General features: G+C 34.6%; 1 protein-coding gene across 1 annotated transcript in view; it reads left to right on the top strand.

The window, feature by feature from the left end:
• LOC127538549 (probable E3 ubiquitin-protein ligase TRIML1) overlaps nt 1–12,609 on the top strand; it is a 62,761-nt gene extending 50,152 nt beyond the window's left edge. Inside the window, exon 2 of the mRNA XM_051962360.1 lies at nt 12,597–12,609. Coding sequence (XP_051818320.1) covers nt 12,597–12,609 — 13 coding nt within the window. The remainder of the gene's footprint in view (nt 1–12,596) is intronic.
• Nucleotides 12,610–12,847: the final 238 nt, after the last annotated feature.

The following is a 12,847-nucleotide window of genomic DNA, read 5'->3' as shown; positions in this document are numbered from 1 at the left end:
ACTTCCTAGAGATCTTGTGAGGATAGAATTAGATAATATTTATAAAAAGCTCTTAGCAGAGAGCTTTATACATACTAAGTACTATATTTATGTTAATTTTTTCCCTTCCCCTTTATCACCTCTCACCTGTATTATTGCAATAGCCTTTAGGTTGTCCTCCCTGATAAAAGTGTCTTCCTTCTCCAGTCCATCCAGCATAGGGCTGACTATATCATTTCTCTTGTGAAACTCTTATGGCTTTCTATTACTTCTAGGACCAAATATATCAAATCCTTTGTTTGGCTTTTAAAATCTTGCACAATCTGGCCCCTTATTAACTTACCAGTTTTCTTAAATTTCATTTCCCCCCATATATTCCATAATCCAGTGACGCTGGCCCCCTTGCCATCTTCTCACAGAAAATATTCCAAGTCCCAAAGCTATACATTTTCAACAGCTGTTCCCCAAGTTGGGAATGCTTTCTCCTCCCTTACTCCTCTTACCTTTCCTGGATTTCTTTGAGTATTAGTTAAGTATTCCCACCTTCGGCAAGAAACTTTTTTTTTTTTTTTAACATTAGGACCCTCCTGAAATTCCCTCTAGTTTGCTCTGAAATTATCTTGTTTGTAAATAATTGTTGTATCTTGTCTTCCCTGTTAGATTGGGTGCTCCCTGAGGACAGGAACTGTTTTTGCTTCCCCCACTCCATCCTTCCCCCCCCCTCCCAATCATCAGAGCTTAGCACAATGCCTGGCATATAGCAAGCACTTAAGAAATTTAAGTGCTTTCTGACCAACTGATTGATTACTAGTAGCCAGAAAATTTTGTGAGGGCCATTCCCTCATTGGATATTAGTAAATATCAATTATCCAGACAGATTTAACTTTTAGAAATGACTATATGCTAAGGTGGTATAGTAGAAAGCACTGATACAAAATATGGGGGTATTCTCACCTCCCCATTTCTTTCCCCCAATTTTTTCTCCCCAAAGACAATGTGCAAATAATATACAGTAACTGTTTCACTTTTAGTAATCTTACTGCTCAGCATAGATCTTGGCAGATCATAAGCAGGCAATGAAGTGGACACAAAAATTTCTTTTAATTTTTTGAAATTTAATTTTTTTGTTTTTTATACTTCATTTATTTCCAAATATTGTCTTTGCACCTTCTCCTCATCTATCCCTTATAAAGACTACAATAGAATGAAAACAAAAACAATTCAGTAAAATAAATAAACACAATTGCTTTTGACATGCGATGTTCCACAGTCTTATAACCTGTCAGCTCTTCAGAAATTGCAAGTAGGTATATATGTTTTCTTTATTGGGGACAGCTTGATAATTATAATTATGCAGAGTTGTTTTATCTTTGTTGTTGTTTGTTTGTCCTATTTACACTGTTTCTTGGTTCTGTTACTTTTCCTTTCATTGGTTCTTACAAATTTTCACAAACTTCTAATTGGCATTGCTATTTCTTGAGAAAAGAAATGACATTGATAGTAGAGGTCGTCTAGTCTCATTTCCTTTTATTAATTTTTTTTTCTACAAATGAGGAATCTGAGGCTCAACATGCTAGATTTGCCTCAAGAATATCAGTTTGGAAGTAGGGTGGATGATGAAATGGAGATGGGGAAAGCCTGGAGGCAGAGAGATCAGTTTGGAGATTATTGTCCCAGAACATGATGAAGTGTTGAGTTAATAGTGGTTGAGTGAGTGGAGAGAAAGAGAAGACCTGAGAGTTGTTGTCAAGGTAGAATGACTTGACTAGATGCCATATTTTTTGTTTGTTTTATTATTATTGTTGTTTGGCTACGGGAGTTGAGTACAAAAAAAAAGAATTGAGGATGACTCTGATGTTGTGCTTTTGTATGATTGAGCTGCTTGTGCCCTCAACAGGAACGGGGAAGTTGGGAAGAAGAAAAGATTTCTTTTATTAATACCCATCACTGGAATCATACCAGCTAAGCTGAGTTATATGAACCCATTCCAAAGATTTAGAAGAGAGTGTTTGTTGATAGAAAATGGTATTGAGCACCCATGGAGGCACCAGTGATAGTTATTGTTGCACAACACAAGTAGTATCAGACTCAAATAGAAATAAGGGCCATTAACTATACCTAAAAATCCCTGAAAGTTGAATGTTGATTTAGAAAACCAATATTAACATTATTTATATTTTATTGTATTTTTATTCATTTGTTGTTTGTTTATTTTATTAAATAATTTATTTTTAAATACTAACACATATTTTTATTTTATTTTTATATAATATTTTATAAATAATAAATATAAATAATAATAATAATAATTATTATTATTAGATAATTTCCCAATTTTATTTTAATCTGCTTCAGGCCTCACTTGGGAGCATTGGACCTTTCCTTGTGTTTGATACCTATCTTCTAGTGGTTGGACCTTCCAAGGTATGTTTAAACCTCCTTGTTACTTTCTATGCTTTTCTTTCTTTCTTTATAGACTAATAAATGAGATTGTTGTTTGTTGTTGTTTAGTTGTATTAATTCTTCATGAACCTATTTCGGATTGTCCTGTCAAAGATGCTGGAGTGGTTTGCCACTTTGTTTTCCAGTTCATTTTACAGATGAGAAAACTGAGGCAAACGGAGATTACCTGATTTTCTCTGGGTCACATAGCTAGTAAGTATCTGAGGTTATATTTGAACTCAGATCTCCCCGACGTCAAGGTGGAACCTTTATCCACTCTGCCACCTAGCTGCCCAGGAGCTGCCCTTTTTCAAGCTAAATTGACAAGTATTCAAACTCTGCTCCAGAGAGCACAATTCTGATGAATTGGCCACATTGTTTGAATGCCACTCATATACTTTCATAAAAGACTATTTTTTTTTTTACAGAGGATCCACCCAAGGATGGCACTCATATTATAGTCAGAATAAGCAATACAAGGACCCTCTCAAGGTCTCTCTGAAGAAGTTTGGAATCAATTGCATGAAATGGGAGATTTTGGCAAAGGACTACACAGCATACTGTGCTTACATCAAAGAAGAACCTGTGCTCTGTGAGTGAAGAATAATTGCAGTAGCTCAAAAGAAATGGGAGATAACACATATTCAGACAAACCCACTCCAAATGTTCATGTGGACTATTTGTGCCTGACCTGTGTGGTAGAGCCTTCTGAGCTCATATTGCTTTAATCAGCCACAATTGAACACAATGTACCTTGACTCCGACACAGTGATGCCATTTTGATCCTCTTTGAGAACTAAGGATAGCAACCAACCAATCAACGAACCAACCAGTAAATGGGAGGAAAAAACTAATAAAAATGATTATAAGATTCTTTATACTCAACACATCGCTAATAAAAATATTAAGTAATAATGATGCTGGAAACAGTTTAAAGTGGTTCAGCCATTGTCTGAGGCACAGAAGCAATCCTCATCTTTGCTGGGTGAAACTGGCTCAATTACAACTTAAGGTTAAAAGAAGCCCCCATCATCTTGCCTCTTTACTATAGTGAAGAATACTAAATCTGCACCATTGACATATAAAGATCAAAGGGGAAAGATCTAAAAATAAAGTCTGTTTCTCACATGACAGAACCCCTTGCTAGTTGAGCTCGGATTACAGTGATATGAGGTTAGAAAGTATAAGAAATGTGTTAATATCCCAGATCTACTGCTCAAAATGTAGAGAGCTGGCAAGATCAAAGGGAATGCTTGAGATTGATAAATCTATCTGCACATCAAAGTCAGCAATCCAGTCTGATAGCAGCCCATTGATAACAATAGCACCTTTTTTGCACATTTATGTGAGCCACCACGAATTAGATCCCGTCCCACCCTCAGAATGACTTAAGGGAGTTTGCAAGGATAACCTGTAGGACTGGACTTATGTCCTGGTGGTATTCTTAAAAGGGCTGTATTGAATTCTGGAGCTTGGTACAGAGTGACTATATCTTATTCCAACCTAACAGTCTTTTTTTTTTTTTTTTTTTTTTTCTTTTTTTAAAGCTAGTTCAGAGGAACCGTATGATAAAAAATACAGTGTCTACTTAAACACATGACATCCCATTATGCAGAATGAACAGAGTAATTTATTGCCATATAAAAAAGTCTAAGAGGAATTTCACAGTAGATAAGAAATAAGGGAAAGCTTTACTAAATACATTTTGTATCTAATGGAATTTTAAAGTGTGAATTTTGACATCTATACGATTTATAACAGCTATATTTATATTCATTTCCATGATTAATTAAAAAATTGACTTTAATGAGTAAGATATTGTGTTCATACCTTCTGGGTAGTGTTTAGTACTGACAAAGCTCTCCCATTTATATTTCTCCAATACCTGGATGCTATTTGTCTCCTTTGTTTCATTATCTAGAAGAAACATCTGACAACCTTTTCTGCGGTTATGTGTTTTCTGTTTGTTATTGAGTGGATCTGTGGCAGGCTCACATGTTGCTATCTCTGCCATCTGTGAATTACAGTCTCTTCTAACTTGTAATTTTATAGTTAGTGTCTCTGAAAAAGAGCTGGAAAATGAAGTGGTGATTTTCTAGTTGTCCATCCCATCTGGTTTTAGAGCTCCTTCATCTTCGCTCCTCCTCACACATAAAGTATACCTGTAATGTTGCTGAGAAGCAATTGTGGGTGGTGTTCTGTTTGGTGTCTCTCCTTATCCTGCTGCATTATCAGGTAATTTAGAAAGGGAACCTGAATCACTGATTTATAGTAATGAGGAGTTTCTCCTTTTCCCATCTGGGAACATGTGACAATGCATGTAAAGGATCTTAGATCCAAGTTGTGTGTGTGTGTGTGTGTGTGTGTGTGTGTGTGTGTGTGTGTGTGTGTATGTGATACTCCCTTTTGTCAATGTGATGAAGCCTGTGGGTTTTTTTTCTCAGAGTAACATTTTTAAATGCCCAAAATATAGAGAATTAACAAGAAAATTATTTATATGGAAATGCAGTGAGTAAAAATCTCACAGAACCCAAATATAAAATTCAGATAATAATTCTGTCGTGATATTTAAAAAGTTTGATTCCCTAGGGCATTCCCCCTTTGGACTTTCTTATATACCAACAGGATCTTGTTCCCTCTACTGTAACTTTGCTGGACTTGGGGATTGTAGATGGGAGGAGGGAAGTGAAAAGGGAGGTAACCATTGACTAAAAATCCCTGAAGGCCATGTACATTTGTGCATGTGTGTGCTTATGAATTTAAGCATCCCCACCTGGGGACCAGGTACAGAAATGGAGTAAATCAATACCTACACTGCATAGGGGAAGAGAAACAAGAGAATAATATTTATATAGCATCTGCTATATGATTGTCATTGTACTAAGTGCTCTTCACAAATATTATCTCATAGATGACACTCACTCACTGACAAAAATAGCACTTTTCTATTATGTCCCAATAAAGAAAACAAACAAATAAAAAACCCCAGTATTTTGAAGTGCCCAGAATAGCAATAAGCACTGAAGGTTTTTATATTTTTTTCTCCTCTTGGCCATATATTGACTGCAGATGTAGTTATTATTTCTGTGCCAGGGAACATATTGCTTCTAGGTATACAGAAGACCTAACTGTATTTACACTGTTCTTTTTATTGTGCACCAGAGGCAGCTGGCGGCACACTGGTGGATAGGGGACTGGGGTTAGTGTCAGGAAGACTTTGAATCCAAATCTGGCCTCAGACATTTACTAGCTGTGTGACCCTGGACAACTCATTTAATCTGTTTGTGTCAGTTTTTTTCATAATATGGGCAAAATTATAGCTCCCCCTTTGAAGAATTACCATGAAGAACAAAGGAGACAAGATTTCCCTTAGACTGTAAGCCCCCTGAGGGCAGGGAGCAGGTAGGTGGTGCAGTGGATAGAACACCAGGCTGGAGTCAGGAAGACTCATCTTTAGCTGGGTGGCCTTGGACAAGTCGTGCATCCCCATTTGCCTCAGTTCCCTCAACTATAAAATAAGCTGGAGAAGATAATGGCAAACCACTCCAGTGTCTCTGCCAAGAAAACCCCAAATGGGAGTCATGACACAACTGAATAATAATGACAAATGAGGGCAGAGACTAACTTTTGCATGTTTTTGTAGTCTCGGTGCTTAAAAAACAGTGTCTGGCACGGAGTAGGCACTATTTAAGTGCTTATTCCCTTATGTCTTCCTTCTGTTCTCTTTACCCAGGATCACAACTACTAAAAGGAAGGCTAAATTGACTCATCTTGGACTTAGTACTCTTAGATATTTGGCAGAAGTTAGCCTTAGGATTTTGCCTAGGCTTAGTTTTTACTGTTTAGTGAGAGCCTCAAGAATGTGCAGGCAGAAGCAAACTCTGTCCTTGTTCTGGCTTCAGTCCATTCTCTCTGCCCCGTTTGTGCCAATGACAGATCAGTGTGAACCTATTTACCTCTTAGAAGAAAAATAAGATATCTTGTTCCGTGCAGTTGGTTCCTAGAACATCATTAGTCCTCAGTTTTCCCATCTGTAAAATGAGGGCAGGGGATTAAATGACCTCTGAGAAATTTTCTATCTCTAGACCAATCTTCCTCTGAACTACATAGAATTTGAACTTTTTTGAAAAGAACTCTAAAGATGTGAAAATAAATTAAGAAAAAACACATGGATTTATCAACAAGAAACCAGTCTACTGGTAAATAGTTTTTAGAAATTATAATTAAAAATTTATTGAGTTACTTTTCAATAATTAATAATAACTAGCATTTACATAGCACTTACTATTCAGAAGAGTTATGGGTCTATCATTTACACAACTATATGACTTCAGGTAAATCTCAACTTCTCTGATGCTCAGTTTCCCATTTATATAATGAAAATTAATTAATCAAATAAGTGTGTATTCAGTGACTGCTACATTCTTGGTACTATGTTGGGTACTGCTATGATTTGAAGACAAAGTGAAACTGCCTCTGTCTTTCAGGAGCCTATGTTCTGAGGGGAAAAAGATAAAAAGAGAAGTAAAAAATATATATTATGTACATAGGTGTTAGGGACAGGCATTAGAAACTTTGGGGATCAAGAAAAATTTCATATTGAAGGTAACATTTGAGCAGAATCTTGAAGAACTCTAGGGATTCTAAAGCCATGGGAGGTGAGCAGGAAGGGAGTACATTCTAGAAATGAAGGACAACCAGTATATTCACAAAGTTAGGAGATGGGAACTTATGTATTATATACTCAACAATATTATAAAATCCAAGGTACATATAATAATAATAATTATTATTTTCTAGGAAATGGGAACACCTTTCACTCTTAAACTCTGAGACCTTTCCACAGAGATATTTTTTTCATCTTTCTGATCTATTGCCAACTTACCCCATTCTTTTAAAGGAATTTCAGTTATCTAATCCAGTTTCCAGCAAGCCTTCTTATTAATTCATTTGTGATAACATCAAGATTTAAAATCTTCAATAAAGAATTAAAGAGGGAATATTTTTATAGATAGTTTCTCGGATAAAGGCCTCATATCTCAAATATATAGAGTCAAATTTATAAGAATATAATTCTTTCACCAATTGATAAATGGTCAAAGCATGCAAAAAGCTACGTTTTGGAAAAAGTAATCAAAGCTAGAGTTATATAAAAAATTGTCTAAATCATTAATTTGCAAATTTAAACAACTCTGAGGAACTGTCTCCTAGCTATCAGATTAGCTGAAATGATAGAAGGGAAAAATGAGGAGGGGATGTATTGGTAGAAATGTGAACTGACACAACCATTTTGGAGAGCAATCTGGAATCATGCCCAGGGATATAAAACTGAGTATACCTTTTGAACCACTATTTCCAAGTTGAGCAAGAAACATAAAACCCTATGTGTTCTAAAAGATTTCTAGTAGATCTCTTTGTAGTGGTAAAGAACAAGAAAATGAGATTATCTATCATTTGGGGAATGGCTTAATAAATTAAGCTAGATGATTGTGAGAGGATACTACTGTGTTGTAAGAAATGATGAGCAGTTTGATTTTGAAAAAATGGAAAGATTTGCATGAAATAATGCAGAGTAAAATGAACAGAAATGAGAATGTTATATTCAATAATAACAAAATTGTTTGAAAAGTAATTGTTAATAAGCAATTCTGAGTAATATGAATATTTATAATAACTATAAAGGATTTATAAAGAAAAATGTTATTTACTTCCTCAGAAATAACTGATAAATTGAAGTCTATATTTTTTGGTTTCATATATGTATCTGTATCTAATGTTGGCCTTTTCTAATATGGAGATATGTGGCAGGGAGGAATACAACTTGGAATTCAAAATGTAACAAAATAAAAAATATATATATTTTTAAAAATCACACCCTAAATTAAAAAAATTAAGGAAAATGGAAAAGGAAATAAAACAAGGTACAAAAACAATGAACTATAGAATTAAAAAACTGAAGTACTCTTGTTCCCTTAAGTCGATATCATTTGAGAGACAGTACTAGATAGTGGACAGAGCACTGGAGTCAGAAGAAATTGACAAAGGGATGGACATACCTGGTTCAGTAAACATTTTTCATTGGGTCTTGCCCAACTGTAAACTCTTATCCATGTCTCTGTGTTCTCAAGGTAATGGTTGCTTATAGACTATTTTCTGCACTTGGAAAAATGAACCATTCAAATCCCTATCTTCAACCCTGACCCATAATACTGCAATGTTTCAAATAAAACAGTAATAAATTCAATTTCTATCAACAGAAGGGGATGGGCAATTTAATCACATGAATGTTTGTTGATTGGTTGAGAATGAAAACAAGCAATCAGTTATTAAAATGGGTTTATTTTTATTTTCATTTTTTTTTTAGTGTGGACAGGCAATTGCTTTATTCAGCTCTAACTCATTTAAAGTAAGGTCTAAGATGCCCAATCAATAAAACTCAATCATAGAGCTTGAACTAACTGCAAAAAGTCCATCAAACTGTACCAATGTTTTGCCAGAATTTTTGTTTTTTTGGATAGACTAAAGAAACTTGGCCATATTTCAGGGTTTATCCATAAATTATGAAATATTAAGAAGAGATACATTTGAGAGGGGGAATTAAATGTGATATTTCAATATACTTCTGTATATATACTGTAACATTTTGTTACATTTCTTCCTGTTCCTATCGACAATGCTATAGTATAATCTGCTGGTTTTTTTACCCAAATGTTTTAGGTAAACTGGATTTTTCTACAACCACATAGAGGCCAAGAGTTGACTTACTCTTTGTCTCTCTCTTAATAAATAGGTATTTTAAATTTTTTTTACCCCCTAACTTGGGGGCTCAGAACAAAGTGTGACTTAACTTAGAATATTTCATCGAGAGGTTTACTTCCTTAAGTAGGAGAGAAAGTGATCAACCATTTTTGTTGTTGTTGTTGTTATCTGGGCTTAAATAGGGGGCTCCAAATTAAAATAATAATAATAATAATAATAATAAAAAGGAAGCAGCTCTTTTCTTCATATACTTTTCTACTTTTCTCACACAGACTCTAGGCAGTTAGGTCTCCAGTAGAGAACATGATCTTTAGCAAGAGTAATACCTAGAAGTTTAGAGGATCAGCTGTCCAAGCTTATCATATAGAAATACCAAGTCTGCCAAGTTTTCTATAGCCTTAGAGGTCTTTACAAAACCCTGTAAATCTCCTTCTGATTTGCACAAACTTCAAGTAAGTAAAGAATTCAGCTGTGGGGAGGGCAAATTCTGAGCTGGGCTCCAGAAGCCCCTTAGCTTTGCATGGCTTGTTTGCAAAGCAGTTACACCCATAACAAAAAGCTTTAGTCCTTCCAACCCTGACTCAGAAGTTACAGGAAGCGAATGATGGGATTATTTTGGACCTTTGAGAATGTTGAACTTCCTGTACAGTTTCTTTAGCACAATATTTTACCCCAAATCTGGTAACTCTTGGTTTAAAATAGACATCAAAATCCTTTATATATATGCATAGTTCTTCGCCCTCTCTGATTTATTAAAAATATTCTTACAGTTCATTGACACTTTTCTTCTATACTGAAAACTTTGATTGTAATAGCTAATATTCTCTAGTAGTTTAGCAATTATCATAAGGACTGATCTTAAGTTAAAAGCTTTTATTTCAAGATCAATGTAATTGGATGCATTTAAATTTATGTAAAAATCCTTAGATTTTCACAGCCCCATTTTTTCCAGCCCTTTGATACATGAGCCCCTGATAATGGGCAGAACCTAAAATAAATTCAAATAAACTTCTGAGTTTAATTATTTAGTGTGTTTATAGCAGAAAGGTAAGACATACACAATTTAAGTAAAATTCACATATCACGTGCACCAGTTGGAGCTCCAAGTTTGTGCTTGTGTGTATATGTACACATGTGAAACATGTTTGTATATATGTATATGCACAAATACATACGTATGTTAAATATTTTAAAAGATTTTTTTTGTTTTTTTAACTACAATCATTTTCTTAAATATTCAACATTCCCTTGTGGAGGGGAAAAAAACTCAGTTAAGCAAAACTGGTGAGCACATTGTCCATATTTGATCATGTACTTTTTATTTGCCTTCTCTTCATTTCTTTCCCAAGTGCATAGTTGACTGTTTTATTTTTCTTCATGACAAAGTTGATTATTAAAGTTTGCTAGAGTTCAGCTGTCTTAGTGCTGTTTTTGTTATTATATTCATTACATATATTTTCCCTCTTTTCTTCTTATTATGCTCTACATTAGTATATAAAAGGCTTTCCATATTTTTTTCTGAATTTCTCATTTCTATTGTCACACTAATATTTCTTTATTGTCAAATGGACATTCATTCCTTGTTTTCTTTCTTTTTAAAAATAATTTTAACTTTAATTCTCAAATTTTGAATTCCAAATTCTCTTCCTCCTATTGTTACCTCTCCAAGATAAACAATATAATACCTGTTATACATGTGATATCATGCAAAACATATTTCCATATTAGTCATTTTGCAAAAAAGAAAAAAAAAACAAGTTAAAAAATGCTTCAATATGAAGCAAACAATCATTAGGTACCTACTATGTGCCAAGCTCTTTACTAAATGTTTATTATTTGATCTTTCCAACAACATTGTCAGGTAGGTACTATTATTATCCTTTATATGGGAGAAACTGAAACAGGCTCATATAGTGTCTGAAGCTGGATTTGAACACAGCCTTTTCTCATCCCAGGCCAAGTTTATTGACTGTACCATCTAGTTGCCTTTAGCAGATTCTCTACTTACTGATCATGAGTTGTATGCAATAGAGCTATTTTGATTTGGGATATGCCTATTTTGGCATAAGATCCCTCATGTGTTAACCTAACTGATCTTGTGAATTGGCCCACATGATCACAATAAGCATATTATTGTCAAATTCCCTCCTCATTTGGTATTGCTTATAACCCGTATTATTTTCTGCAACCTCAATAGATAGATACTCTGCAAATAGTTCTGAATATGATGGGTGGGTATTGATAGCAAGTCAATATTTTAGTAACTATCAAAATCCAGAAGAGTGATTTGATCCATTTTCAGCTTGTTAAAACATGACAAATACAAAGAAACATAACGTGATCTTATTTCCATTTTCTAACTCCACATTCTAAATCTCACTCCTCTATTTGCATATTTGCCTATAAGATTCTCCCCCTTTTCCTTTACTGCTTGTAAATAGCTACCTTTAAAGGATCAGATCAAAATGCCTCTTCCTACAAGAAGCCTTTCCTGATTCATCCAGTTGTTAGTTTTCTCCTGCACCAAATTTCTTTTTAAACACCTTGTTTATGGTTTTTATTTGATTTTCTCTCTCTGATAAATATAAACTCATTGTGGATAGAGATTCTTTCATTTTTGTCTTTATAATTTTGAATCTGTCAAACACGCAGTAGATGTTTAATCCTAATTTAGTGAATAGAATTATTTGAAAATCTCATTCCTCAGAGAGTTTAGTATCATAAAGAATCACCTGTTCCTGACTACTGGGCTCATTGCGCTTGTTTGATTCTCTTGCATTTCTTTCTCTCCTCTTATTTTTCCTTTCTGTTTAATTTGGCCTCTGTTTCCACTTTGTTTTGTATAGTTTCTTTAGTCATGCAGTGACAGGGTTTTAAGAAATGAAAGTCTAGTCTGCCCACGCTTCTCTCTTCAGGGCACAGTACTGAGTGAGTGTATGTTAGGGGACAAAAGTGCCTTGACGTCAAAACTGACTTTTAAATCCACCAAAAAGGGCATTCTTTGGATAGCAGTCGATGCTGTCACCTTCTTCTTGAGTCAGTTTGCTATTGACCACTGACATCTGCTCTCCCATCTCTGAAATTTCATTAAAAAACCCCAAATTCAGCAGCTGTGTGGAGAAAGTCTCTGAAATACAGACTCCTTTAAAAAAGAAAAAGAAAAAAAGAAAAGAAACAACAAATATCCCCAGCCAATTAAGCGGAACACCCTACCACCTTCCTCAAGCTGCTTTCATGCATTATATTCAAACAAAGCAAAAATAAGAGGGAAAAATACTTTTATGGCAAAAAAAACCTGATTATTTGAGATAAAAGAGCCAGAATGGTGTTTCAGTGAGGTGTGCAACAGTTTTTCTTTTTGAAAAAACAATGTTCCCTTTGATTTTAAACCTGCTTTTTGCTGTTATTCTCTTCAGTTATAGGCGATAGGCTCTGCAAATTTACTTTCAAAATCCATATAATCATCTAATCTCAGCCTGTACTGTTTTTCCTACTCTGATACGCAGTGACTTTGGAAACTTTTCTGTTTTGTCATTTCTTCTGAGCATACCCAGCTCTTCCAGTTTCATTCCTTACACTCTATCATGGAGTATTTGTTTACCAAATGTTACTTTTCTTGGAGCAACTCATTTTTTGTGGATTGCAAATGCAAACGACTGTTTGAAGT

Source organism: Antechinus flavipes, chromosome 5 (assembly GCF_016432865.1).
Source record: "Antechinus flavipes isolate AdamAnt ecotype Samford, QLD, Australia chromosome 5, AdamAnt_v2, whole genome shotgun sequence".
NCBI lineage: Eukaryota > Metazoa > Chordata > Mammalia > Dasyuromorphia > Dasyuridae > Antechinus > Antechinus flavipes.
Note: the sequence above shows the minus strand (reverse complement) of the source record. Positions and strands in the feature narration are given on the sequence as shown.